At 41.8% G+C, this 25871-nt stretch overlaps 2 protein-coding genes across 6 annotated transcripts in view; both read right to left on the bottom strand.

Moving 5' to 3' along the window:
• Positions 1-76: 76 nt before the first annotated feature.
• LOC147267633 (src-like-adapter 2) lies at positions 77-5525 on the bottom strand. 2 transcript variants are annotated; one of them, XM_086200619.1, is made up of 8 exons: positions 5292-5525; positions 3958-4068; positions 3763-3862; positions 3601-3687; positions 3152-3255; positions 2275-2427; positions 2069-2198; positions 77-944 (listed from the first exon to the last, which is right to left on the bottom strand). In XM_086200619.1, exons 2-8 carry the CDS (start codon positions 4028-4030, stop codon positions 821-823), a joined length of 771 nt encoding a protein of 256 aa, XP_086056745.1. In that variant the 5' UTR covers positions 4031-4068; positions 5292-5525; the 3' UTR covers positions 77-820. The 2 variants fall into 2 exon arrangements, with proteins under 2 accessions (XP_086056745.1, XP_086056744.1); XM_086200618.1 differs by lacking the exon at positions 5292-5525 and having other exon boundaries at positions 3958-5261.
• A 913-nt stretch (positions 5526-6438) lies between these two features.
• ndrg3a (ndrg family member 3a) overlaps positions 6439-25871 on the bottom strand; it is a 33312-nt gene continuing 13879 nt past the window's right edge. For 2 of the 4 annotated variants that reach the window (XM_086198599.1, XM_086198598.1), the window contains 16 exons: positions 24554-24637; positions 22231-22263; positions 12329-12434; positions 12107-12227; positions 11781-11843; positions 11628-11688; positions 10630-10716; positions 10202-10258; positions 9815-9918; positions 9646-9711; positions 9504-9555; positions 9374-9421; positions 9242-9277; positions 9106-9157; positions 7931-7969; positions 6440-7416 (listed from right to left, as the gene is read on the bottom strand). In XM_086198599.1, coding sequence (XP_086054725.1) covers positions 7244-7416; positions 7931-7969; positions 9106-9157; positions 9242-9277; positions 9374-9421; positions 9504-9555; positions 9646-9711; positions 9815-9918; positions 10202-10258; positions 10630-10716; positions 11628-11688; positions 11781-11843; positions 12107-12227; positions 12329-12434; positions 22231-22263; positions 24554-24610 — 1155 coding nt within the window. In that variant the 5' untranslated portion in view covers positions 24611-24637 and the 3' untranslated portion in view covers positions 6440-7243. Of the gene's footprint in view, positions 7417-7930; positions 7970-9105; positions 9158-9241; positions 9278-9373; positions 9422-9503; positions 9556-9645; positions 9712-9814; positions 9919-10201; positions 10259-10629; positions 10717-11627; positions 11689-11780; positions 11844-12106; positions 12228-12328; positions 12435-16212; positions 16584-22230; positions 22264-24553; positions 24638-25871 lie in introns of those variants that run through there. The other 2 variants (XM_086198601.1, XM_086198600.1) reach the window with 2 other exon arrangements.

Below are 25871 nucleotides of genomic sequence, written 5' to 3'. Positions count from 1 at the left end.
GTAATTAAGCGGCATCTGGTGGCAGGCAAGAACACACCGCAAGACCCGAGAAGCCTCAATCGCATGAACTGTGTGATGTTTATTAGGAAAACAGACATTATTTACACTCACAGCAAGCGTACAAACCGATAGCAAACAGCAAATAGAAAATATTTCATTTGCTCTCAATATTCAGCTTCATTTTGTACCCCCATTTTTTTTCCCCATGGAGGGCCACAATTGAATTTTTTTCTGCAAGGTGCTTCCATTATATGACTTATACTTGGAAAAAAAAACTTTAGTAAACGTTTAGAAACAGCCAAGGAGAACAAAAATACTGTAACATAAGAAATTAGTGCCTCATTTCAGCCATCCAGCAACCAACAATCAGACTAAACCCGTGCAGTGCCACGCTGCCGCCTGATCAAATTATTTAAATATTACTTAATATCTGGGGATCTGACAAATTTAAGGAAAATATTTTTTTATGAAAAAAAAGAGCAAAAAGCGAAAAGAGTGATTTTTCAGGATAATCTTTAAAATCATCACATCATATCATCTCTCAGGCCAAATCAAACCGGAGGAGAGCCAATGAAGACCTTATGTGGAGGATAAGGGCTTTTGACCACCGTGATCTATGGGTACAAAAGCAGTGCTAAATGGCCAACAGCATGTCACATCCTCAGACATTGTAGTGTCGTGCTGCTGCTCCAGGGCCTTTCCTCAAATGTCCTTTTTGAATACACAGTCACCGCTCCAGAGGCCTCTCCAGACAGCAGGTTGAACAAGACCTTGCTACTACCCATCAAACTTCTTTCTCTCCAGACTGAAAGGCCTTCCATCATGTGTCCCAGCTGTAATCATGGCTGTCTGTCATTTGGAGGTAGGAGCTGATGGCCTCCCTCAGGCCCTCGCTCACCAGTGAGTGGTCCGATCCTGTCCTCTTCCTCCTGAAGATCATAGATCTGGAGGTTGCAGCCAAGATTTGGAAAAGGCACAAAATATTAGTTATTAAAATGTAGGAGGGTTATCCTTATCTGGAATTTGTTTATTGAGATTGTTTCCTAGAACTTTTGTCTGTAACTCAGACATTACACCTGTCAGGTGTCCAGGACAATCATAATGTCGTCTGTTAGCTAGTGAACAGCATCACTGACTGGATCAGTAGGGCATGAAAGTCTTGCTCAAGGACATCTCAGTAGAGGGAAGCAAAGAATGAGCACTTGGACTCTTTTCCTGGACGCGTTCACATGTTGTCCTCTAGGTTATTTCCTCAACTAATGTTTATACACACACACACACACACACACACACACACACACATATGTGTATATGTGTGTACATTCATCCAGGCTGCACAGTGGTGCAGTGGTTAGCACTGTGGCCTCACAGCAGGAAGGATCCGGATTTGAGTCCCGGCTTTGGCGCGGGATCTTTCTGTGTGGAGTTTGCATGTTCTCCCCATGCCTGCGTGGGTTGGGTTCTCTCCGGGTACTCTGGCTTCCTCCCACTGTCCAAAGACATGTAATTTGGGGACTAGGCTGATTGAATTCTCTAAATTGACTGTAGGGATGAATGTGAGTGTGAATGGTTGTTCGTCTCTGTGTGTTGGCCCTGCGATGGACTGGCGACCTGTCCAGGGTGAACCCTGCCTCTCGCCCGTAGCCGCTGGGATAGGCTCCAGCCCCCCCGCGACCCTTACTAGTAAGGAATAAGCAGAAGATGACGATGGATCCATCCATCCATCCATCCATTTTCTTCCGCTTATTCCTGTTAAGGGTCGCGGGGGGCTGGAGCCTCTCCCAGCGGCTACGGGCGAGAGGCAGGGTTCACCCTGGACAGGTCGCCAGTCCATCACACATGTACACACATGTATATGTGTATATGTGTGTGTATATATATATATATATATATATATATATATATATATATATATATATATATATATATATATATATATATATATATATATATGATTCAGTTTACAGGGGAACACTGAGAAGAGGCCACCAGGGCCCTTGCAGCTCTTTGTTAGAGTGACATCTAGTGGCGGCTGTTGGTAGTATCTCAGCGAGACAGTGTACCACACCTGCTGATTTCCTTCCAGTTGATGGTAGGCCTCCTGATAACTCTGGGTAGCGGTCTGTTCTCTCTTGGCTGGTCTAAACCCTGAATGAAGCAAGGCTCTGTCAGCTGACAACACAGTCCATCCGAAGACACTATAAGGGGGAGGAAACTTTTAGTAAAGCTCTTTAGGGCTGTCTCTATTGGGTTCTGTTGGAGAACAGCAGCCACCTGAATAATGTTCCACCAGATGTTTCAGAGAAGCAAAGTTGTGCCCTTGAGATATGTAGAACCAGCCATTTTGGAGGTGAGAGATGCAGTAGTGTTTGACACAATCCACCATCAAAGGGTCATTGCTCCACCGGAGGGACAGAGAGTAACAATCTAAAGACAGAAATAGCACACAGATGGTCACAGTGTGTATTCATGACCCTGATGATCAGTGTTTTGTCTCATCCCAAACTACAACATAAGTTGTTTCCAAGAGGCATCCAGTCAGGACCAGCCATATTAAAAAAACGACTGACATCAAAAACTCCATGCTACACATAATTTATTAAATGTTCATACAGACAAATTTGCTTTTATACACATTTTTTTTTTTAGGTTTGTCAGGTTTGCTTGTTGTCTGCTTGAGTAAATGGAGGGTTTCAAAATTCCTGTGGTTTGTAACAAACAATTTGTGCATGATTTAATGGATGAGATCATGTTCATCAAGTATCAAAATTAAACGTATTGGATCTACAGGAAATTACTCTTGTCCAATACATGCTAGAATTAGAATTTATCTGGCTGTGTTTTAAAAAATGCGAGAAATACAGTGAACCCACTTTTTTTTGGGGGGGGGGGGTTGGAGCAGTTAGAAGAGCATAAAGGAAAATAAGTTGGTGTGTGAGAGAAGATACATTTGTGTACATTCTGCCAAAGAATGGAGGAAAAATCTGTGTTTCTGAAGGCGAGTTATTTCTTTTGAGAACATCTTAACACCTCCTTGAAACATTCCGTCAAGTCTATGTTTTATCTCAAAATGAAACAGAAACGTAATGAATGTATCCCCTGTGACTCAGATCTCCACCAAAACATCATGGGTTTTTCTTCAGGTTCTAACCTCTGTGTGTCTCTGACTCTCGAATCAAGAAGCTTCCTCTCTGGTTATTGGGTTGCGTGAGCAGTTCCACAGCTTTGTACCGGCTGATGCCTGAGAACAGCCACCTGGACACAGAGAAGACGCAAGACATCGCAGTGAAACGGTGATGACATGCAAAACCAAAAGGGGAATGTTGTTTTTTTAGGTCTGGAAAAACCGCTGAAACAATCAGAGACCAAACTCCCCTCTGGAGGACGACTGAAACTATCAGAGACGGAGGCTGTTGTGTCACCAGAGAGAACAAAGATCAGATTCAAAAAATCCGTCTCCACCGATGTAAAAATCATTTACAAATTGGTGGGAACCCCCCCCCCCCCCCACACACACACACACCTTTCATTTCAGTTCCTTTCAACTCCTCTACTTTCTTTAACACACACGCAGTCATGTAACTACTGCCTGTGACTCACCTATGTGTGACCTTGGCGGTGTAGTTGGTGGGAATGTAGCTCTCGCGGTCGGTGGTCGAGGATCTCACCATCATAAATTCACCATCACTGTTGGAGAGAACAAGGCGTCATGAATAAAAGTTTCTGTCGAGCTGAAATAGGTTGGGAGAAAGGTGAATGTACTCTGAGACGATGGTGAGTCTCTCCCCCAGGCACATGGTGAGCTCGGCGCTGCTGCAGGACGCGTAGTTGTAGAGAGATACAGTCAAGCTCTCCTGGAAGGCTGGAGAGACACATGAGATGCTGGAACTGGAGGTCCATGTGTGACATCGTCCTGATTTGTGGGTTGTGTGAACATGTCTTAGGGTCTGGGCCTACCTGGTGTTACCGGCTCAGGTGCATTTCCTAATATGGTCAGGTTGGATCTATATCTGGTGGGGCAGGTCCCCATGTTCTTTGGCTCTTTCTGAATCAAACCGGCTGCTGTAGCTGAGAAATGGGGAGCATCATTAGAAAACATAGGTCGCTTTGGACTGAAGTGTCTGCCAAATGAAATTATAAAATGTCTTATTATCCCTTCAAAAACACATTTATATTATTTTTTCACCTAGTTGTCACTTTTCAGCTTCTAGTTATTTTAGTTTGTTCGTTGTAGTTTATGTTTGGTTCCAGCAGGGGTTTTTTTTTTGGCACAAATTTGTTTTTTTAGCTTATGTTTAGCTAATTGTTTACATGTCACTATTTAGGTTCTGTTTTTTTTTGTTTTGTTTACCTTAGCTTTTATTCATATTGGCTTAGATTTTCAACTCTATTTGTCACTTTTTTTAGACTGTTTCTCATATATTTTAGTTTTGACATGTTTTTTGGTGCTATTTGTCTTTTGCTTGTTCTTTTTAAGAAGTACAGGTAATGATAATAAGTAGTTAACATTTTAGCCACTATATTTCTGTCAGCTTACAGCAGTTTTGTGGGTTTTTTTTTCAGCTTAGAATATTAGTTCATAGTTTCAGTAAGTAAGCAAAAAAAAAAAAAATCAGAAAGTTAGGAGAAATTTTGTATTTAAGAGCCAGATCGCTGACGCCGTGTCCCATTACTGGATGTGTTCAGAGGCCCCTGACCTCGACGATGCAGGAAGGCTCCAAACCACTACAAAAGGTACTGATATCCTGTGTTGAATTTCCATGAATTGTATGAAAAGAAATAAAATGTGATACGCTCGAGAATAGAAGAATTATTATTACAAAAAGAAGAGTTTTATTTATTTTTGTCTACAATGAACCAACTAATTGCATTTATTTTGACCAATATCATATTAGAGGGTATTAATTTTGAAATTACTACTTTAATTTAAAAAAAACAACTTTAAAATATATATGGTGTGATTTTTTTTTTTAGTGTAGATCTTTATTAAACACAAGTCTGTAGAATGTGACGGACATCTCTGCAGCACCACAATATTTAAATGGTATTTTGCCTTTACCAAATATTACGCCTTCCTGCAATTCAAAAATTGCAGTCCATCATGTTGAGATTGCTATTAAGTTTTGTTTAAATTTGCAGGCCAGTGCATTGGAAAAATCTTTGAATCGATTAATTTCTCACATTTATTAATGTTATTTAAATGGTGAAGTGTTTACGGATATTCTGGACGTACAATGCATCAGTGAATAAGAGAAAAAAAAAAAACAACTCACCAGAGATGGCATACTCACCCCCTTATTGAAAAGTCCAGTCAGAAATTTAACTCTGCACAAGTTACCCAGATCCTTCCCGGAACCACCGACGTATTCCAGTTCTCCGTAATGAGTTTATGCGCGTCTGCCTTCAGAACACACACCAAGCACACAGGAGAGCTTTTGATATATGAAAGCACAGCTTCTCAAAGGCCTGCTGATCAATCAGAATGACTGTGTTCCCTCCTAAGCTCTGGTTTTGCAGCTGTTTATAAAGAGGGTGTGTACAACTGAAGAGATAAAACGTCCTTCTTGGTTTGCATGTATGTCTCCCTGCAGCAGCTTCCTGTGATGCTCAAGGCCTTGCCTTCTTGTCTCAAAGCGGAGCTTGATAGTGCAGCACTTTTTCGTGGAGTGTAGCTGTCATAGATTCAAATGACTGCTGAGCATAGGAGAGGTGATTTTATCCAAATAACAAACCAGTACTCAATCAGGATTTTGATACCGAAAGTAAAACATTTTTATTTCTACAAATGCTTTTACAGGAACGACGTGGCAGTGTGGTATGTGGAAGCACTCACTGTAAAAAATCACGTCATTAATGAATTTAGATGCCGATTTGATAGGACTGAGGACACGAAGGTTTAACTCAGAGCCTTTACTGGAATAAATTTCTGATTAAACTTACTGGAGGATGTTGATGAAGAAGCTTTCAAATCTGAGAGAAGGTCTGTCGAACACACTGAATAACATTTTTATACATCTTACATTTACCCTGATAGAAGTCTGTTTTTTGTTGTGTCCTTCTAGTTTAGAAAATGTTACTATTCCTTACTATTCTGTTTCTTGATCAACTGGTTCACTAAAAATCAACTTACATATGAAATAAATGGTTTGCTTGCCCCACCCTGGTAATCAGCAATAAACACAGATGTAAGTTTCTGTGCAATACAATCTCTCATCTTTTTCAGAGCAGCTCAACATTTTTTTGTGTGTGTGCTAAATATAGACTGCCTGCTGCGTGACAAAAAGGGTTAGCAAGGAAATAATAATTGTGGTTGGAAAGTATCACCACAGTCACCTCACTGTTCCACGAACACTTGCAAAAGCACTGACAGAAAGTCAAATGAATTCCTTTGCTTTTTAGGTAAGCAGAATGATGAACGAACAAATGAGCGACAAAGGTTATTTTTTTTTTAATGTTGAAGCTTTATTCAGTCGTAATATAAAGGAGTTGAATCAGCAGACAGTGAGAAGCACCACTGGGCCCTTCGGTGAAGGAACTATTTTTCACATCAGAGCCTGAATTTTACAGGTTGGTAAAACATCACTGCAATCTAATGAACGGAACAAAAACATCAAGACAAAGCAGAAAGACAACGGTGGTGTGCTCCTTTACAAATAAAGAACAAATGTGACACACTGGAACACGTTTCTGTTAACATACTGTTCTTCCATTAAAAGTAGCCGTGTCATATGATAGTCCACACATTTACCTAGCATCATCATACACACACTGTTCCAGCAGCTACACTAATGTTAGTGATCCCTCTGCATCCAATCAAGTTGCTTAAGTCAAAAACAAAACAAAACAAACAAAAACACAATTGTACAATCGGAGACGGTGTTTACAGTTTGCAAAGGAAGAGATGAGTTTAAACAATACTTTCTGCGCACTGACAAAATAATCTACAAATGATTTAGAACAAATGAAGGATTTCTACTCAAACAAATGTGGTGAAAAAAAATAAATACCAGAGTACGGACAGTTGGTGGTTGTGATGTGAGCGTCTGCATGTGCTGACAGTAATGTTTATGGTAGGAATGTGATTCAAGATAATATTTAACAATATGCATCTGTTAATATATTTATTACATCCTCTTTTCTAATCACATAGTTCATTACCTCCTGGTATGGAGTTGAGGAGGGTGGGGGAGAGGGCACATAAGTTACTATGGGAGGGTGCAGACCGACGCGGTGGGGGATAGATTTAGCAGGAGACCTCCATGGTTTGGGGTCCAGCCTGGCTGTCCAGGGCCCCAGTGGCACTGCCCTCCAGGAGGCTGTTGAGGTTGTTGCGGCTACGACTGCTGTCCATGGAGGTGATGCTGGAGGAGGAAGTGGTGCGTGAGCGTGCCAGGCGAGTCATTCCTGCTGACGGCACTGAAAAAGACAATCGCGCGAGCACACACAAACACACACACATTAGTATTCCACTCACGTTGCAGCCAGACTCAGTACACTGTGGGAACTCTTCCCAAGCCTCACACAGCAACAATCCAGTGCTTTGCTTACCATGCAAACAATTCTCATATATGGAGAGTAATTAAATTAACTGAAAAAAGATGTGCAACAGCGGAAACAAAACCTAAACAACACAACAGCAAAATAAAGCATTAGCAATCAAACTCAAGGTCATCAGCAGGTCATGCAACAAACTAGACCACTGAGGACAGAATCCATGCTAAAGGAGACAAACTAAACTACAGGGAGATGAATGTGTGTCAAAGTATAGCAAAGATTCCACAGCTTAAAATAAAGAGCGTTTCCACTGTTAGACATTAACAGTGTCCTTTACTGAATCTCTGCATAAATTGACATCCATCTACTGTAGGATGCTTTACTGCTATTTGGGGTCGAAGCGCTCCAGTCTGGCAGCTTCTCAAGAACTTAGTACCTGATTCGTTGCTCAGGTGACTGAGAAGAACGTAGGGAACTGTGAGCAATGGTTAAAGGAAGAAAGAAAGAGGGAGAAATGTTGAGAAGGCTCTGCTGCTTTATTCCTGATTCACACAGACTCTGTTGTAGCTTGGTGGTCAGTGAGGACAAAAAGCTGTTTACTAGCAATGACAAGTGAAAAAAAACAAACCACTGCATGTGCACAAATATTTCCTGTACGCTCGAACTGTTTCCATTTTGCTAGTCACACTGTGGCAATGTGTTAATGAGGAGAAAGCAGCTTTCAGAAGCACGCTGAGTTGTTAAGACTTTTTTCCACACGTTCTCTGTGTGAAAACACTCTTTTTAATCTGTTCTAATCCTGCAGTGGCATTTACTCAACAGGAGGACTCAACGGCCTATAAAGCAGCATTGATGCACTGACGTAAAGGCTACACCAGAGGGTCCCTCCCATGGTGAGGGGTTTTGGGAACAGGAGAGAGCAGAATAGAATTAGCATTTGGGAAATACACACAGAGTGGCTGTACGGACAGAGCAAGCAGAGATTTCATCAGTCCATGGAGCAGGTTGTTGCAGAAATCTTTTTGTGGATAAATGACTGTAAAAATCCTGGAACTCTGTTTAAGTATGCAATGAGTCTCACTGGGAGACCGCATCATTAAACAGTTCTAGACAGAGAGGACAGGCACACCAGAGATGGAAACGGAGGGTATTTTTGATGCCCTCTCTGAACTGAACAGGAAGTCAACTGTTGTTCAGCTCATCTGGAGTGCCGCTGCCACTTCAGCCATGCTAGAAGCACTCACACCTCACCTACTGAGGGTTGTGGGTACCAAACACTGTAAAAAGTAGACAGGGAATGCATCAGCTTCAACAGCCAACTACACTGGCTACCTCTCTATGACTAGGTGGACAAAACAAAAAAACAAACTAACAGTCTCCAAAGTCTATCAGTAGGGATGTTAAGCAATAGACTGCAGTAAATATACTGCTTCGTTAAAAACACCTTTCAGATGCACATCAACAGGAAGCTCACACACAAACCACAACCACACATACGTCAGCCCTAAAAGGTGAAAAACAAGTTTTACACATTTTATAATCCCATCAGCTGTTTATTTAATGTTGGCATTTACTAACAACTCATGAAAGAAAAAACATGGATTTACTTACTATAGCCCATGCCCTGAACAAAGTACTTGAAGGCCTCAGCAAGTTTCCCTGGCTGTTGAAACAAAATGGTAGAGTAATGAGAAGAGAAAATTCTGAGATGACATGAATGTGCGTGGCTAAAGACGCAGAAACCCACCTGCACAACCTGGGGCAAGCCTCCACAGTCAGCCATCTGAGAGCACAGAGGGGCATGATCAGTTGCAGGAGAGTGTCTAGCAAAAAGCTTTTTAGACAGTAGAAAAACAGATGGCCATGACAAGCTTCTCACCTTCAACAGCGTGGTCTTTGTAGGATTTAACCTGGAATTGCACTCCACCTAAAACATCACAACAGTCGTGAGCTCAGCTTTTGCTGCATGTAAGCCTCTGAGGTTACTGAGACAATTTCATGTAACTCACCACAGCCTCCACAGCAGGAGCCGTGTCACCCACCACCAGCAAAGCAGGGCAACTGGATGGGAGAAGATGAGGTGTAATCATGATCAAATTCAAATCTTGGTGTTTAACGTTGATTTGAGTTGTCCCGAGCCTCAAAGCTTACGTTAGTGTATTGACAGTCTCCTCATTCAGGCCAACGACTGGCCGCTCAATCTCCAGGTCTCGACGACTGGTGGAGGGGTAAAATAAAAAAAGAGTATCTGTTAATGGATCCTCCTTCAGGCAGAATACAAGGATAAATTACAAGTGTTGACTATGATATTGCATCTTACTATTGGTAGGAGCCACAGAAGAGGGCCAAGTTGTCCTGGTTGATGTCTTGAGCGATGTGCAGGCGGTACGTCTGGATCAGCTCTTGGTTCTCTGTCAGCTCATCCTGAGGGACAGAAAACACTTTTTCTATCTGTGTCAAAACAAATGGAAGCCCGTCTGAGGCTGAGCCTGTAATGTCGGCTGAGCATGTAATGTCAACTATCAGGGGACAGAAAGACGATAATTAGTAAATTCTTGAAGGCCAGATGAGATAAAAGTGTCCAGGGAAATATATATATATATAAAAAAAAAAAAACTCTCGAGGTTCAGTAACTGTTACTTTCACTGCGACATTGAGAAAGGTCAGCAAGAAAAATCACAGGGGGAGTTATGGAGCTGAAACTCACAGTGCTGAAGTGGTGAGCCATGACGATGTCTACCAGATTACTGGTCCATCCGGAGAGCTGAGGACAAGGGAGATCAAACAGGTCCAGTTACAGATGAGTGCTGGTAGTTCTACTTTTCCAATCAGCAAGAGAAAATCAAGTGCAGCTTGTAAATGAGGAATTTTGGCTTGGTGTCTGCATCCAAGCAAACTGAGCTAGTAGCCTTGACCTATGTCAAATAGATTATAAACAGATAGGCAAAAATAACATTAAATTGTGAGTGGCACGTTAAGGGTTAGGAGCATAAAAGACATGGCCTGACCTCTGTTACACAAACATTAATGACAGTTGGAAAGTGGAAGTGTAAAAATAAATGATTGGAAACGCAACCCTAAGCTGCAGAGCGCAGAGAGGCCTCTCTGGAGTTTTACCATCGTGGTAATACGCACTTTTGAGGCTGCCCAGTCGATCCAGCCCTCGGCACAAGGGTCGATATTGATGAGAACCAGCCCCTCTACCAGGGTGGGGTTGTTCAGCTGTGAAGGGAAGAACTCAGATCAGTGCTAATGACAACAGGAAAAATTACTTTTAGGCAGAGAAGGATGTTCTGGAGTATTCACACAGTGGTGTGCATCACTCTCAAGACCAATTCATTACCATGTCTTTGTACTTAATGAGATGTAGTGTATTTCCTGATAAGTGAAGGAATATTGTAGAGTGTAGTGTGGAGATGTCTTTTCCTTTTTAATTCAACATGAAACAATGAAGATGGAATGATGGTTCTCAAAAAGGATGTGGATTTTGAATTGCCTTAAGTCAGGAGAAGGATGTCATGGGAGATCTATGACCCAACTTGCTCAGTGCAGAGGGAAAACTGGGAAAGCTTCCTCTGACAGAGAAAATGCGATGCAGCAACGACTGCTGTAAATCTATCAAAGGGAAATGTTTTTGTGCTACGCTTGTTAAAGAAAATACATTCCAGAACCAATCTTTCCTCTTTAATTCTAAGCAAGAGCAGGAAGCCCAGCAGCAGCATGATTCCTAATTCACTCAACTTCCCTTTCTAAACCTGACCACCATCCTCTCCTTTCATTATTCATCTTTTAGTGCTGCCTCACTGTTCTCTGTCACTTCTAGCTCTTTCTGCTCCGATGTACACAGATCCAGCTTATTTCAGCTCCCTTGCTATCAGTATGGAAACAAGACGAAAGCAAGTGAAAGGGAGAGAATTACCAAGGTGATTCATCAGCTAGACAACAGACGGCAGAGAACCTGCTACCCTGCGTGGGCTTGATGGAAAGCTTCATGTTCAGCTTAACAAGCTGTGTGGCCAGAGAGCCCTTCATTATTACAGCCAGAGAGGTGGAGAGAGACTGGGAGGGGGAGGAAGAATAGGAACCTAGAGAGTGGTGATGCTGCAGATGTTCAGCTGCAGGTGTGGACTCACTGCAAAGCGGCTGAGGATGTATGCTCCTGCTCCTACGCCGATGCCGATCACGCTGTTGACCCTGCAGAGACGTCGCTGGTTACTGGGGATGGGGGCTGAACAGTCAATTTACGCATGTTATTATTGATCAGCTATCAACAGGGAGGCACTCACTTGAGCTGAGTCATCACAGAGGGCAGCATTTCAGCCAGCTCATCCATAGTTGGGTAGCGATAGCTGGAAACAGATGAAACAGGTGAGGTCTTCATGCTTGAATTAATAACAACAACAAACTGGGTATATCCTAAATATACAGTACGTCCTCAGTTTTGCTTCAGTATTTGGACTAATGGACTGGACGATGATTGTGCTTGCATTTGCAAATGAACTAGCAGCTCACTTGATGTTCAATCTAGATGAATTGATTGCAGTCCCTGCGGCTGCACTAAAATAAATAAGATCCTATTTATCATAATGCATAAAATCACTCAGGCCCTCACCCGCTGGGGAAGGGAGGAGCACCCTCTTGCTGGCCAGGCGCATCCACATGAACGACCGCAAAGTGCTGCGTGATCTCTTGCATGTCCTCATAGTTGAACAGGGTGTTGAAGCACGACTTGTCTGGAAAGATGCAAAGGGAGGACAAAAAATTATTTCCAAGCAATCAGACGATGATTTGAGCGTGACTCCAAAGCCCTGAGGCGAAAACACCCGTGACTCACGATTGAGACCGATGTCGTGATAGGTGAGGATGACCGGTCTGTTGCCCTTGGGAACACCTCTCATGGTCACATGAAGGACGCCATGAGGAGTCTCGATGTCATGCTCCTGCAGGCAGACAGACGAGGTGAGAAAGCTGTTCAGAAGTGGTGAATTGTTGGCTGGGGAATAAAACACATGACTATGTATTCCACCAAGATTAACTGAGTCTCTCAGGTGAGGCCAAAATGGTGACCTCGCATTTGCTGTAATTTTATTGCCTTCCCACGGAAACACAGCAATCAACAACAGTGTTGCAGTAGCTTACAGTGTGTGCCAGTTGACCTCAGGGTTTCTAAGTTGCCAATAGGAAATTTGAACTGGCTGCTCTGATTTAGTGTAACGCAATTAAGACTGAAGTGCTAAAAACTGAATGTTAAAATGTTCACACAATTAATTCACAGTCGTTCACATGTTCATGTCAAATCTGTACGTTGCTGCAGTGCCATTAAAGGCTTTCTATTGGTATTTCTACCACATGATTATTTCTACTGTCACTTTTTGCTTGAAAATTGACATGAACACATAATTGAGTATGAAAACGTTTGATTGACAGATAGATTCATGTACCAATATTGGGTAGAGTGTTCTTGTCAACAGGTTTTGCGAACATCTTTGATGTAATGCAATGTGTGTATTTGTGTGTATTTTCACTTTTCCTTACTGGAATAGAATATGTGACAACTCTCAGTTCTGAGTTGAACGAATGCCGAATAACAGTTGATATATTGTTTTTCAAATTTAAAATCTACAAACTCTGCTGTAAGTCTGAGTGATTTATTTAATCAAATCTGCAAGATTGTAAAAGTGTTTGCCAAACAAGGAGCGGCTCCAAAAAACTAACACAAGTGCCCAAGAATAAATTACACTACGGCCATGTTTGCTGCAATACGGTAATATGTACAACAGAATCTTCTGGGTGAAGATGTTGAATCACAAAAAAAAAAAAAAAAAAAAAAAATAGCTTAATCAATTTTTTCCTACACAGGAAATATTGTTAGCAGATGAATTGAAATCCTTGTCTGTTTTCTGAGCCTTTTAATTTGATCACCGTAACTGACATTAAGTAATAGATTTATACCAACCTGGTGATAAAGTAAGCAAATTCTCACAATTTCTACAATAGTAATAAACACCCAATAACCAAGACAACATTTGAGGGCCTGCTTAAGTATGCACAGCATGCAACTCTCATCTCTCCCAGATATCCCCTGCACCTCTGAACAAACAAAGCACTGAATATCATCAAGGAATAATGTCCTTTCCTCCGAGGGTTGGACACGAGCAGCCCTTCGACAAGAATGACTCTGCAGAAATGCTACAGTTGTTTGCTTTGCAGAGCATCTTTACAGGCCCATTAAAATTCAAAGAGCTCCATCATATCAGCTACTTTCTGTTGAATTCGACACTTTAGTGATTCAGTGTTTCTACAAAATTGCTAAAAGGTAGGTCAGCTGACACTTAAACTGATTGGAAGACACTGAGATAAATATGGAAAATGTCTAAATAGATACACAGAAGGAAACAAATAGATGCTCTCAGTGTTCATAGGAGTCATAAACCACAACTCCTCAGGATTACAGTATCCTTGTACATCCCTCTCTCTCTCTCACGTACACAACACACACATACATACAGCAGGACTGGATGCTGCATTATGTAACTGCACATATGTGAGTGTGTGCAGCACAGAGAGGAATCTGCAGGTGGGGCGCAGGTCTCAAGGCCCACTGGTCATTAATAAAGAGCATGAGCTGAGGCGGGGTGGATGATACACCAGGTTTATAGCTGACGGACAGATGGAGCACTGGCAGTACATACTACCATGCCTCTGTCTGCAAGTATTTGGTTGATGGATGTGTCAAAACTCTTCAGAGGTGATGCTAAAGGTTAATTGTCAAGGACAATGCTACATTTGCATCAGAAAACTATAATAGACAATCTACAGACATCTGATAAATGAGAGAGAGAGAGAGAGAGAGAGCCTGAGAAAGACAGACCGAGACAGTGAGAGAAAGAGTAAACTCTGTCTATCTTGCTGCTGCAGTATTTTCATTCTTACACAAGGACAGAGACAAGGACCCACCGTGTAAAAAGAGACTTTGCTCTAAGAAACAAGGCCAACACACTTGTTCAAATGCCTGCCTTCTGTGGCATGTGTACCTGTACATGGGCAAGTAAATGTGCACTCTGCTAGTGCAATGAAATCAGGGGAAATGCAGAAGATGAGTTACATAGAGAGGGTTTAGAAGTGGATGAGAGGAAATAGAGCATGAAAGCAAGCAGGGACAGAGTGACGAAGACAGGACGAACTGGGGAAGACAGGTGTGAGTCCCGTGTGACTAAATAAAACAGAAGGGGCACGTCACTTTCCTTTACCATGCCTTTCCAGTCACATCCTGGCACTAAAAAAAGGTTGTGAAACATGAGTGGAGAAGAGATCCATTCTGCCCATTTAGCTCTTTGTGTGGATTATAAGCTTTATTGATCTCGGGGCATCATTTCCTTTCATGGACACAGACACACCTATCTATGTACATATGGTGGCATTACAAAAAAAGAAACCTAGGGTGGGGCTCCTTGGCTGCATAGCGGCAATGGCGGCACCCTTCACATCCTATAATACAATCATGGTGGCTATTTGTTGGACAAACAGTGAGTGTCAGTGAGTGTGTGTGTGTGTGTGTGTGTGTGTGTGTGTGTGTGTGGGGGTGAGATAGGAAGATGGGTTTGGGTTTTGATGAAAGAACCTTCAGGAGATTCTTCTGGGCCAATTAATAGGTAAGGATTTTGCTCCAAGGATGAAGGGAGGTGATGTGAGGTGAAAAAAAGAGAGAAGAGTATGTCATGCTGACCCTCTTCCCGCAATCACTCTCTTATCAACCCCCCTGTCCTCCTTGCCCTGCCTGGAATGACATCAATCACCCCTGAGAGCAGCATTACAGGGCAGAAACAGTAAGCAGTCTTCAACTGGGCGTGCGCACACACGCGCACGGACACACACGCACGCACGCACTCACATGCACACATGGGCACAAATACACACACACACACACACACACACACACACACACACACACACACACAGTGTCTCGGCTTCAGTGGTATCATTTCAGATCCATGTTACCCAGCTTGATTTGGTCACAAATGCACTCTTCTGCAGCACACCGACAGTGAGTGTGTGTGTGTGTGTGTGGTTGAAACTACAAACTCAAGGTCTCTGCAGGGGAGAGAGGGACTGGTGTTGATATGTTGTTGCTACAGTGTGAGGGGATGAGTGACCTGCCTGTCTGTCTTCAGTCATGAAAGAAAAGAAAATTGCACAATATTTTTTCGACAGCAGTTCACTTTACATGCTTCCCTGCAGCCTCACAAACAATACACACTGGGGTTTCAACAAGCATGCACACTAAAACACACACTGGTGACCCTGTGCACTAAGGACTGGAACCCCACTTACTGGCAGGCACGTACAGATCCTCTGGTTGTGGCATGTGCAGAGTCAGAGACACTTGAGCGCCACACGTATGCATTTTTCATACCATCACATTAAAATGCACCACTTAAGCCTGAGCATGTTTAGGCTGAGCTGACCATACACACATACCAAATGTTCCCCCACACTAGCAGCTGCCCAGAAGGAAAAAAAAAAAAGAAAAAGTCTGCACTGTGTGCTGAAGGTGATGACAAGGAAGACCACCTACAGTGTTTCCAGAGTCAGCAGCTGTCACCCAGTCAGTCACTAGGGAAGCCCAACAACTCAACCCCCCAAGTCTGAACCAGAGCCCTCTCCTGCAAGCCCCCCAGCCAGGTGTGTGAAGGCAGGCAAGATGCATTGGTCACTCACCACTCCATTCCCAGAGCATGCAATCTGGTCCAGGTCCAGAATAGCTGACATTTTTCCCACGCAGGAGAAGAGTGTGTTATGCTATGTGCAAGTGTGTGCTGGGCGGCTTTGAAGATCTCCAAGAGGAGGAGGAGGAGGTGGAGGAGGGAGGGAGCGTTAGTAGGAAGGGAGGGATATAGGGTGAGGCAGCTAGAGTGGCAGTAGCAATGGAGAAAGAGAGAGGGAGGAGGAAGACACAGCGGAGGTAGTGAGGACGAAATGGGTAAATAATCTGAATGAAAGCAGAAGATGGGGGGTGGACAAGATGCAGAGAGACCGAGAGAGACAGAGACGAGAGGTGGGAAAGAGAGCAGGAAAGAGAGGGGGAGGAGTATGAGACTGCAGATTGTGCTTTGTAGTCACAGCGCGTTCTTACATTCAGTCACCGGCGCATCCAATTGGATCGTGGATGGTCAGGTGGGTAGTGGGAGAGGGTGGAGCTAGAAGAATCAATGGCTCGAATGGGAGGAAGAGAGGGGTGAAGGGGTGCAATGGATGCAGAGGCTCACCAGGAAAATAGGGAGGTTGCCTACGTCACGCCATGACACAGAATGTGAAAACAGGAGAAAGGAGGAGGCTGACTTTGACAGTTCGCCCTGGATGGTGTCCTGTATCAGCAAGATGGCTGCCCATCACTGAGATTTAACCATATCTATATCTAGAGGGTAAGAGACGGACACTAAATAAACTAAAAGACAAGCAGGAATTTAATGCATGTTCACAGTTTTACATGAGAGGGAAGACTTCTCTAAACCCCACTCTGAGTCATTTGATCCATATAGTTTATCGATCCCTCGTTTTCTACTCTCTTCTGTCGTCAACTCAGCTGCTAACGGTGCAGGATAACTTTGATTGACATGCAGCCAATGGCACACACTGGTATGAGTTTATTGTAAAAACATTGGCTTGTCAATTTATCAGCATTCTGGGCTGTAACCTTTCCACGAGTCTCCTCTAATTTCTTTTTGTACTAACCCACAGAGGGTGCTACTGACAAAAAAGTATTTGTAAGTGTATTTCACAAAATCACAACAGATCATTTCTATTAAAACATGCTTTTGGCACTCATCCTGTTTTACATCAATTGGTGAACCAAACCCACCCTCATTTGTCAGATGAGGGCTGGATGATATATCCATATAATATCAGTGTTGTGATATTTCTCTAGGTGTTGTCTTAAATTTTTGATATCTTTATATTGTGATGTAGCACACGTCTTTCTGATTTTAAAGGCTACAGTACAGTGATGTAATTTTCAGAACAGACAATTTATATCAAATTATTATCAAATAACAAATTGCGTTAATATTTCATGAAAGAACCAATAGTAACCCTTAAGTCAGTGTCCCAATATGGATAGAGGTATCTGGTCAGAAATACAGTGCTGTGTGATTTTGTCATACAATAGTCAACATCAGTTCATATGGATGTTGTTTGCGATTGAAAGGACGTTTCCTTGAGAGAGCTTGTGTTTCTTCTAGACTGAGTCATCACCAAAAGTGTCACCAGGGCTCTGCAGACTGAGGAGTCATACAGGCAGACAGATGTTCTCCTCTATGTAGTTCACTTGAAAACAGACTTGAGCGACTGATTTCATCATGGTCTTTTACACTGTAGCAGGGGAAAATTGTATTCTAAGCAACTACTGACTGTTAATGTACATCTGTACTCACCTTGTCTTTATGATGCCCACATATACTTTTCAGACAAGCAAAGTACTGCATACTGTGAGGATGTGTCATGAAGGCAGAAAAATGAACAGGCTGATGGCGCCCTCTGCTGAGCTCAGAGAGGATTTGAAAAGCTGTCAGCCATTTGTAAAATGAATAAGCCCACAGCTTCCTTTTGAGTTGCAATGGTAGAAGGTCAGGAAGAACAAAGACATCAAAATGAAAACTGAAACCAAAAAGGAATTATGAATATACCACACGGAAAATACAGCTAAAAGACTAAATATTAGCAAATGTAAACCATTTAACAGTAAACTAAAACACAAATATAGATTCTACAGATACAGTCTCAACATTTTGTGCTCTAAAGCACATCAAGCCCAACATTTTCTATTTTTACAGTGTGCTGTTGGCCACTTCCATGTCCATAAATTAACCCAATGTTCTTGACTGTGCAGGTCCCATAGGTGGAGGAGGCTGACTTACAACTTTCTCCTTCCCCCACTTCTTGGAGATGTAAGCAGGACATCATAGAAAGCACAAGACTGCAGCACCACTCCCTTGAGGAGTGCTATCTGAACCCCTTCTCGCCACTGTCACGACTCCAACACACACCAATGCAGGCTGTAACATGACTGTTGCACTGCCAGTAGACAGCCTGTGGTGGGAGCTTTAGTAGCAAGATTTCTGAGCGAGCAGCTGGATTTGTCCTCCAGCTGCTGTAATGTCACATTGGTGGTGGCTCAGAGTGACGACACAGTGATGAGAACCCCTCCCCCACATGGCCAGTCTGACGCTAATGTCTTGTACTGCATGAGAGGTCCTCTGCGCTACTACTACTACTACTATACTCTGTAGTTAGGTAGTGTCATATTATTATAATACCCATTTGAAAAAGCACAAAGGAAAAATTTGTTCATTTGCATATGACAATAAAAAATAAAAATTGCAGTACACTGTGATCCAACAGGTATTAAAAATGAAAGAATCTGCATGTTGCATATCTACATTGTTGAAGGTGGGATGCTGATTTTTTGCCCTAAAGCTTAAAAATGAAGATTTTCTTTCCAAATAGTAATTCATGTCACCTCCCACAAAACTTGCCATGTTTTGCTCCAAATCTGTTGACATTTAATTGTATGTGCTTTGGATAATACCACAGCATCAATGTCTGTTTGAGCCATGAGAGATGAAAGAAAGAAAATTCTTTTTAGAGGTATTAAAAACTTCCCTGCTCTTTCCCTATTTTCAGAACAAGTGTGAATATATACGTGATTGTTGACCACTGGTAAGTTGATTACGTAACAGTGAGTATTTGACCCGATTGTCTGTTTCCTTATGATCTCTGGATTTGCTCACTTACAGTTGGACAACAACTGTATTTCCTCTCTCCCAGCAGTGCTGAATATTTGCAGATTAACAAAGAACTTTCCCTGTGCTGATCAGTAGTGGATGCTTATCCTGGCTAACAAGATTGTCTTTTGAGAATGTTGAGAGACCAAGTTTGAGAAATTTTGATAAGAGGGGATGCAATCGCTAACTATTTTGTGGATTCCCTTTACCCCCTTCTCTACCTAAAAAACACATTTCCAAGCAGTCCTGGTCATTGGTTCATGCCCTTGATAGGATGGTATGATACGACAATGACCCCTGTATTGGTAGACAATATAATAGAATACCAAATTGACTGCCAGGTGGCACGAGATCCTACAGATTAGTCCTTTGACTTTAGCAGATTGCAAGTGAATCTGACAAAAGTCCCATTTCACAGCATAACATCGGTACAACTAACATCATTCGTGAGTTTTATTATATTAGAGTGTCCAAAGTAAACCGCAGCAGCAAAGGCATGAGCCAGCAAAGAAAATACCAGGACCACATTAACGCAATGAAACAGAATTCAGCCATTGTTAATTTCAGTATTATTATTAATTTTCACTAAACTAATTAGCGTATCTGTAAAATATAGTAAAAACATTTTTTTAAAACATTGCCTTAGCTGAGTCCATAATCTAAAGGGTGCCTTTCTATTTATATCTCAAAAATCCAATGGGAGTGTTAAAGTAATGGTGCTTATATAGAGGATTTCCAAGTAGAGTTAGAAAAATAATCAATTTACAGGATCAGAATTCCTCTTGGTAATTCCTTGAGATTCCTGTGTGTGTGTGAGTTCAAAATGGCTGCCATTAAAATAAGGTCAAACACACCTCTGTCTCAGTGCCACTGAGGCTAGCTTGAGTACACATCTTGTTCAGTACAACTGTTTTGCTTGAACTGTATCACAGGAAGAAGGGTGGAAAGAAATCAGACAATGAGTGAGAGCAGTATCAGAGGAAATGTGGATGCGTTTGTTCAAATGCAGGCAGTTGAGCTAGGGAACAAGAGTTATGCTTGTTCTAGCTATGCATCCTTCCCTCCCCACCCTGCAGCAGCTATTTATAGCTCTGATGGGGACATGGCAGAAGGCTCTACTGCAGAAGTGAGTGGGTGAAAGGTTAACCCTTTGCAGCCAGGATGGTCATGAAGCACAACAGAGAGCTCACCACATTGCAGGTGATTCTCCATCCTCATACAAGAAATGTACACCTTACAAGTAAAACTCACTTCACAACACAGGGACACAGGGCCAGCGATCCAATTTGCCATGCAGACAAACCATCAAAGCCAGTAATCTGGAACACTGCCTGCTCAGGGCCAACATCCCTTTTCCTTGAATGATTATTATTCCTAGGTTATCATATAAACTAGACTGAAAATCCTACTGTGGAAATGAAAGCACATTGGCTGCCACACCAATATGACCACTGCTATTAAAAAAGATCCCTGATAAAATATAACTTTAATTACCAAGAAGCACTAGGAAGAAGGTCCGAGAGGACTTAAATTCATCTGTGCTGTATGTCATGCATATATAGTATATTTGACAATAAAACTGACTTTGAAATCCCTCCATCAAATTTCCAATGATAAAAGAACCATCTCTTCACAACTCACACATACTTATTTGTGGCAAACAATGCATAGCTTGGAATTTTAAAGTCTGTGAGTCTCCATGTAAGAGGGAATAATATTCTAAATGTCGAGGAGCTTTGTACCCAACAATTAGAAAGCACATCCTCCGTTAAGACACACAGGATTGCAAACTGTGCTAAAAGGTAAAAACAGAAAGACAGTGAAAGGGATCAAGTGCACTATGGTATGATGGGGGTCTCAGCTTGGCACACATTGCAGACATCAACTGTCAGTAGTCTGATCCAACCCAAGACCACTGGGATGTTTCAACCTCCTTTTAAAACCAAGTTCCCTGATATTTAGATCCGTGCAAGAGTTGGGCCATCACAAGGGTTGTTCTAGTTGTCACTCCCAAACCCTTTGCTATTAGAGATTATTCCCAAGGACTGTTTAAATGAATCATTCGTAACATAATATTAGTTTGTCAATATGTCAAAGCTTTTGTTGGCTGTGTCCTTTTTGTGGCCTAACTACAGAATCCCTGATAATTCTTACATGACTTGATGGATTTTGTAAGCTACGATCTTTAAAGTGAAATGTTACTTTTGGTTTAAATTTAGCTAATAGTTGTGTGTAACTGAAAACTGTGTTATTATTATTGTAGATAATATGCAAGGGACAACCTGAGATATTACAATGGGTAACTGGTTCAAAAGTCCAGTATGGTGACTGGACCATCCGCAAATACATGCATTTCACCAGCATGTTTATGTGGTGTAAAATCAGATAATGATGCCCGTGGGGAATGATGATTAGATGAAAAGCAGACTAGGAAATAGGTTCATTAGATAGAAGGTGTGGTTTTCTGGGTAACGCCTCTGAAAACATCACAGCTTACAAAGGAATTAACATTTTTGATTGCAAAGAAAATCTACTGAGCCCATGCACCAACTTTGTTAGTATATGTTCATTTTCTCTGATATTATAATGTGCACAGTATGATAACCATCAATGTTCTCTCCAAAGTACACAATATAACGTAAGTGCCCTATTAGTCAAGTCAATTCAAGTCAATTTTATTTATATAGCACCAAATCACAACAAAAGTTATCTCATGACACTTTACAGGTAGAGCAAGTCTAGTACCACACTCCTTCAATGAATTTACACCCAACAATTCTGCATCAGCAAGCACATCCTGCAACAGTGGCGACGAAAACCTTCCTTTTAACAGGCAGGAACGTCGAGCAGACCCAGGCTCAATGGGGATGGCCTTCTGCTTTGACCACATACATAACTGAAAATGTCTAATTAGCATCAATCATAAAACAAAGTGGGAGAAGGGAGTGATACTCACCTGGCAGTCAAAGTCTTGGAAGTTGCGTGCATTCTGAAAGAACAGAGAAGAAACAAATATACTACAAGTTCATATACATGTCTTATATCTGTGTGTGGATGAATCCAAACCTCTAAGGGAAAGTTATTTATAGTAGATGGGTTGCACTAAAGTACAGGTGTGTAAATATGGTGGTTTTACAGGTCATTAATAATAGTTTGTCAAAGAATCTTACTATAGCTGATCTATTCAAATAAACCACATTTTAGCTGCGAGAACAAGGGGAGCTATAGGCTGTTCAAAACAATTTGAGTACATTACAAATTATACCTGTAACTGCTGTGGAAACTTGAAGAATCTACTGCAGTTTCTCTATGATATGACCATGTGTGACTTGCAGTGTGCCATAGAGTTGATTATGGATCTATGGGTACAACTGGGGGTGAGGGGTCAATAATAATTGTGGCACGTTCTGTTCACAAGTGGCTATGAACACATTGAAGGCTGCAAACAATATTGGGCTGGGCATCGCCACTACATATGTGTCCGGGAAGAACTGGATTTAGCATTAAGGAGAACATTAATGTGTCCACTATGTTGCACTTAGCCTAACCAAATGTCGTATTGCTATAATTCAACTACTGTATATCTAATTTTGCTTACTTCCTGTTGCTGGGAGGTGGTGCTGTGATTATGACTCAAATCCAGCTTGAAGATGTCCACAGACTCTCATCAAAAATATGAAATATGGAATAATCTCAGTAGCCCTAAATGAAATGGATGCTTAAAATGGCCAACAGTCTGAAGTCAATTACGGTTTTATGTTATTATCATTGGGTTTTGTTTTTATTGGGACAGCAGAGGAGTGATAGTAAGCAGCAGACAACAGAGAAGGTTCTAGAGGGGTCCACTTGCAGGCCAGACCAGTGGGAGTGCATAGGGTCTGCAGGAAGATGATGGATAGGTAGCTCTGCCTTTAATACATCTGGTGAATAAGTGTGCCGCTGACGTTATGGCCACATTTTTCTCGTCAAAGTCTGCATACAGTATCATGCAAGTGTGATACACTGAAGTAACCTAGAGAAATGAAGGTTCAGGAAAGAATTACACGTCCCTGTGTTTTAATAATAAATGAAGCAGAGCCTGTCAGCAACTTTCTATGAAGAAATTACCTCCAGGTTTAGTACTGAAGCACATTTAAGATGTATGAACCATCGTCATCAATGTTTGCTTCAACATGTGTAACTGAGGATGGTGAATAGTTTAATATCAGATCAGATTAACAGCTTATTATAAGTGACGTAGGGATGCAATGCAATTGTCTTTATCTGTTTATTTGCTTTACCAAGTATGACGCTATCCATCCTCCACCCATGCATGTTCTTTTTAAGGCCAAACATAAACATAACAGCATATCCTTGCTGTTATGGTTACTCAGTTGCTGCATGCAGTTCTTCTTCATATCTTGCAGCATCATTAACATAATCATCAAAGTATCACCAATATGGAAATCAGATTGTGTTTTCATACATTTCTATAAAGGCTTAGACAGAAATCTTTTATTTAATGAGTGCCTCATATTTCATCTGATTCAGTGCTCCTGCTCTTTCCATTTAAATTGAGCAAGCCACTAGGTGGAGTGAGAGGTCAGTCCCAGCTTTTTTCATTCAGAGGAGCTTCCTCAACCAGCCACCTTACTTTAACTGGCAGGGAGCCAGGGAAGAGGAGAAATGATCAGGCTTCCCCACCTGATATATCACCATCTCCTCCTCTGAGGCTCTCTATCCTCCCAACTGTCTCAGACCGTCAACTAGGGAGAGAACCAAACACTCCCATGTGTCCCCTGACACACCCTCGTTCTAATCAACTAATCAGCTGCTCACAGGGTAGAGAAGAAGGAAGCGAGAGGATGGGGAGAGCTTTGATCTACTATTAGGTTTTTCCTTCTCCTCACCTCATTTTGATTTTGCCTCTGCTCACTTGCTGGAATTTTTCAAGCTCTCAGTTCTGCCCTTTGATCTCTCTTCATTTTCTTCTCTAACTGGGTGTCTTGCAATATACACCCCTCCTTTTCTCTTTTCTACTCCCATTCCATTGACGTAATGTCCTTTATTGACTTGCTCTCTCCCCTCTTCTTTTCCCTTTCCACAGCTGAGCAGATATGAATAATTCCCTTTGATGAACGTGACTGCAGATTTTGCATGCCTTGTGTATTATTGTGTGTATGCATTTGCTTGCCAGTACCAATCAATTCAACGTTACACTCCCAAATACCTGTTCACTTTGTGGTTATATAGATGCGTTTCAGTGCAGGGTTACCACCTCGGCTTTTTCAACAACTCACCTTATTGGTCAGCAGTGGCTTGATCTCATTCAGCTGTACATCCTGCAGCTCATCCATCTTTCTGTCTGCTAACAGTAAACCACTCTGTTCAACAAGATAAACAGAAAACAGTTATTCTAACAGTGAAAGCAATGCAAACCCCAGCTCAATCCACAAAATCATGTACAGTGAACAAAATCTGGTTAACATATAAGTCTATATTTCTATGTGCTCCTTAAAATGAGTACCTCCAGGTAGATGGGTGACTGCAGGTAGAATATAACAAAGTTATTCAGTTGTAGACAGTGATGCTCTATTTCAATCATATTCCTGTGTCTCAATATGCAAATCAGATCACAAACTAAAAACAGCAATGGAAGACATCTTGGCCCTGATCACTGCCAGCTGTAACCCCCAAACTTTGAAACTTGCCAAATGGTAGTGGCTCAGAGATTGGCCCTTTATCAACAAGTACAGTATAGTTGATTTCCTATATTTTTTGTTTCGATTCATTGTTTTCAAAGTGCTGACTTTTTTATTAGTAGATTGCAGCTGGTTGCAGCAGTAGTGGTGTTATCTTTTTATTGAAGAATGACAGTGCAATTGTTTCCTTAGTGAACTGCTATTTAGTAAAACATGACAAAGGAGCAATCTTAGGCATTTTTTTCCCCTGCTGTACAAGAAAAATACTGAACCAGGATTTTTGCATACATTTTCATCCCTTTAGTGTCTCGAATACGTCAAGCTGGAAAAGCCCAATTGAGCCTACATTTCTTGTAACAGGCCTGTATAATCAACTCAAGAATAACCATCAGTTCAGCATACTGTTTTTAAACTGTATTTATTCCGAGATGGTCCTTTGATGTTAATACTCTCCTTTACATATTGTCAATTACAAGCACTTTTAGACCTAGCAGCTGTTCACTATTACCACTGCCTGATCTGCTGCCACTGTGTTAACCCCGACCTTGATCAAGGGCACTTTGATTGTAATGAGGGCGAGGTAAGCACTGCTTCTTCACTTTAACCACTCGGATTTATCCTGCCAACCACTGACTGTCCAGTCAGGAGCTTACATCCTTAATCTTTATGTCCCCACCGCCGTGTCCTGTTACAAGCGTCTTCAAATGCCGGCTAGTGTCAAATTATTGCAGAGTCTAGTCATCTAAGATGGGACGTTCCTTTTAGTCTTCACTGTGGTCTGGCCCCTGATCACTCATTCTCTCGGCAGCATAGCTGAAGTCTGATTATATTCCTCAAGGGCTACCTTGTCTTATACCCAACAATGGTCAGAATACTGAGGTGCTCCATCTTGAGGACACTATAGGTAAAAAACTCT

Source organism: Aulostomus chinensis, chromosome 3 (assembly GCF_037954235.1).
Source record: "Aulostomus chinensis isolate RoL2024-O1b breed Wild chromosome 3, RoL_Achi_v1.0, whole genome shotgun sequence".
In the NCBI taxonomy this organism is placed as follows: Eukaryota; Metazoa; Chordata; class Actinopteri; order Syngnathiformes; family Aulostomidae; genus Aulostomus; species Aulostomus chinensis.
Note: the sequence above shows the minus strand (reverse complement) of the source record. Positions and strands in the feature narration are given on the sequence as shown.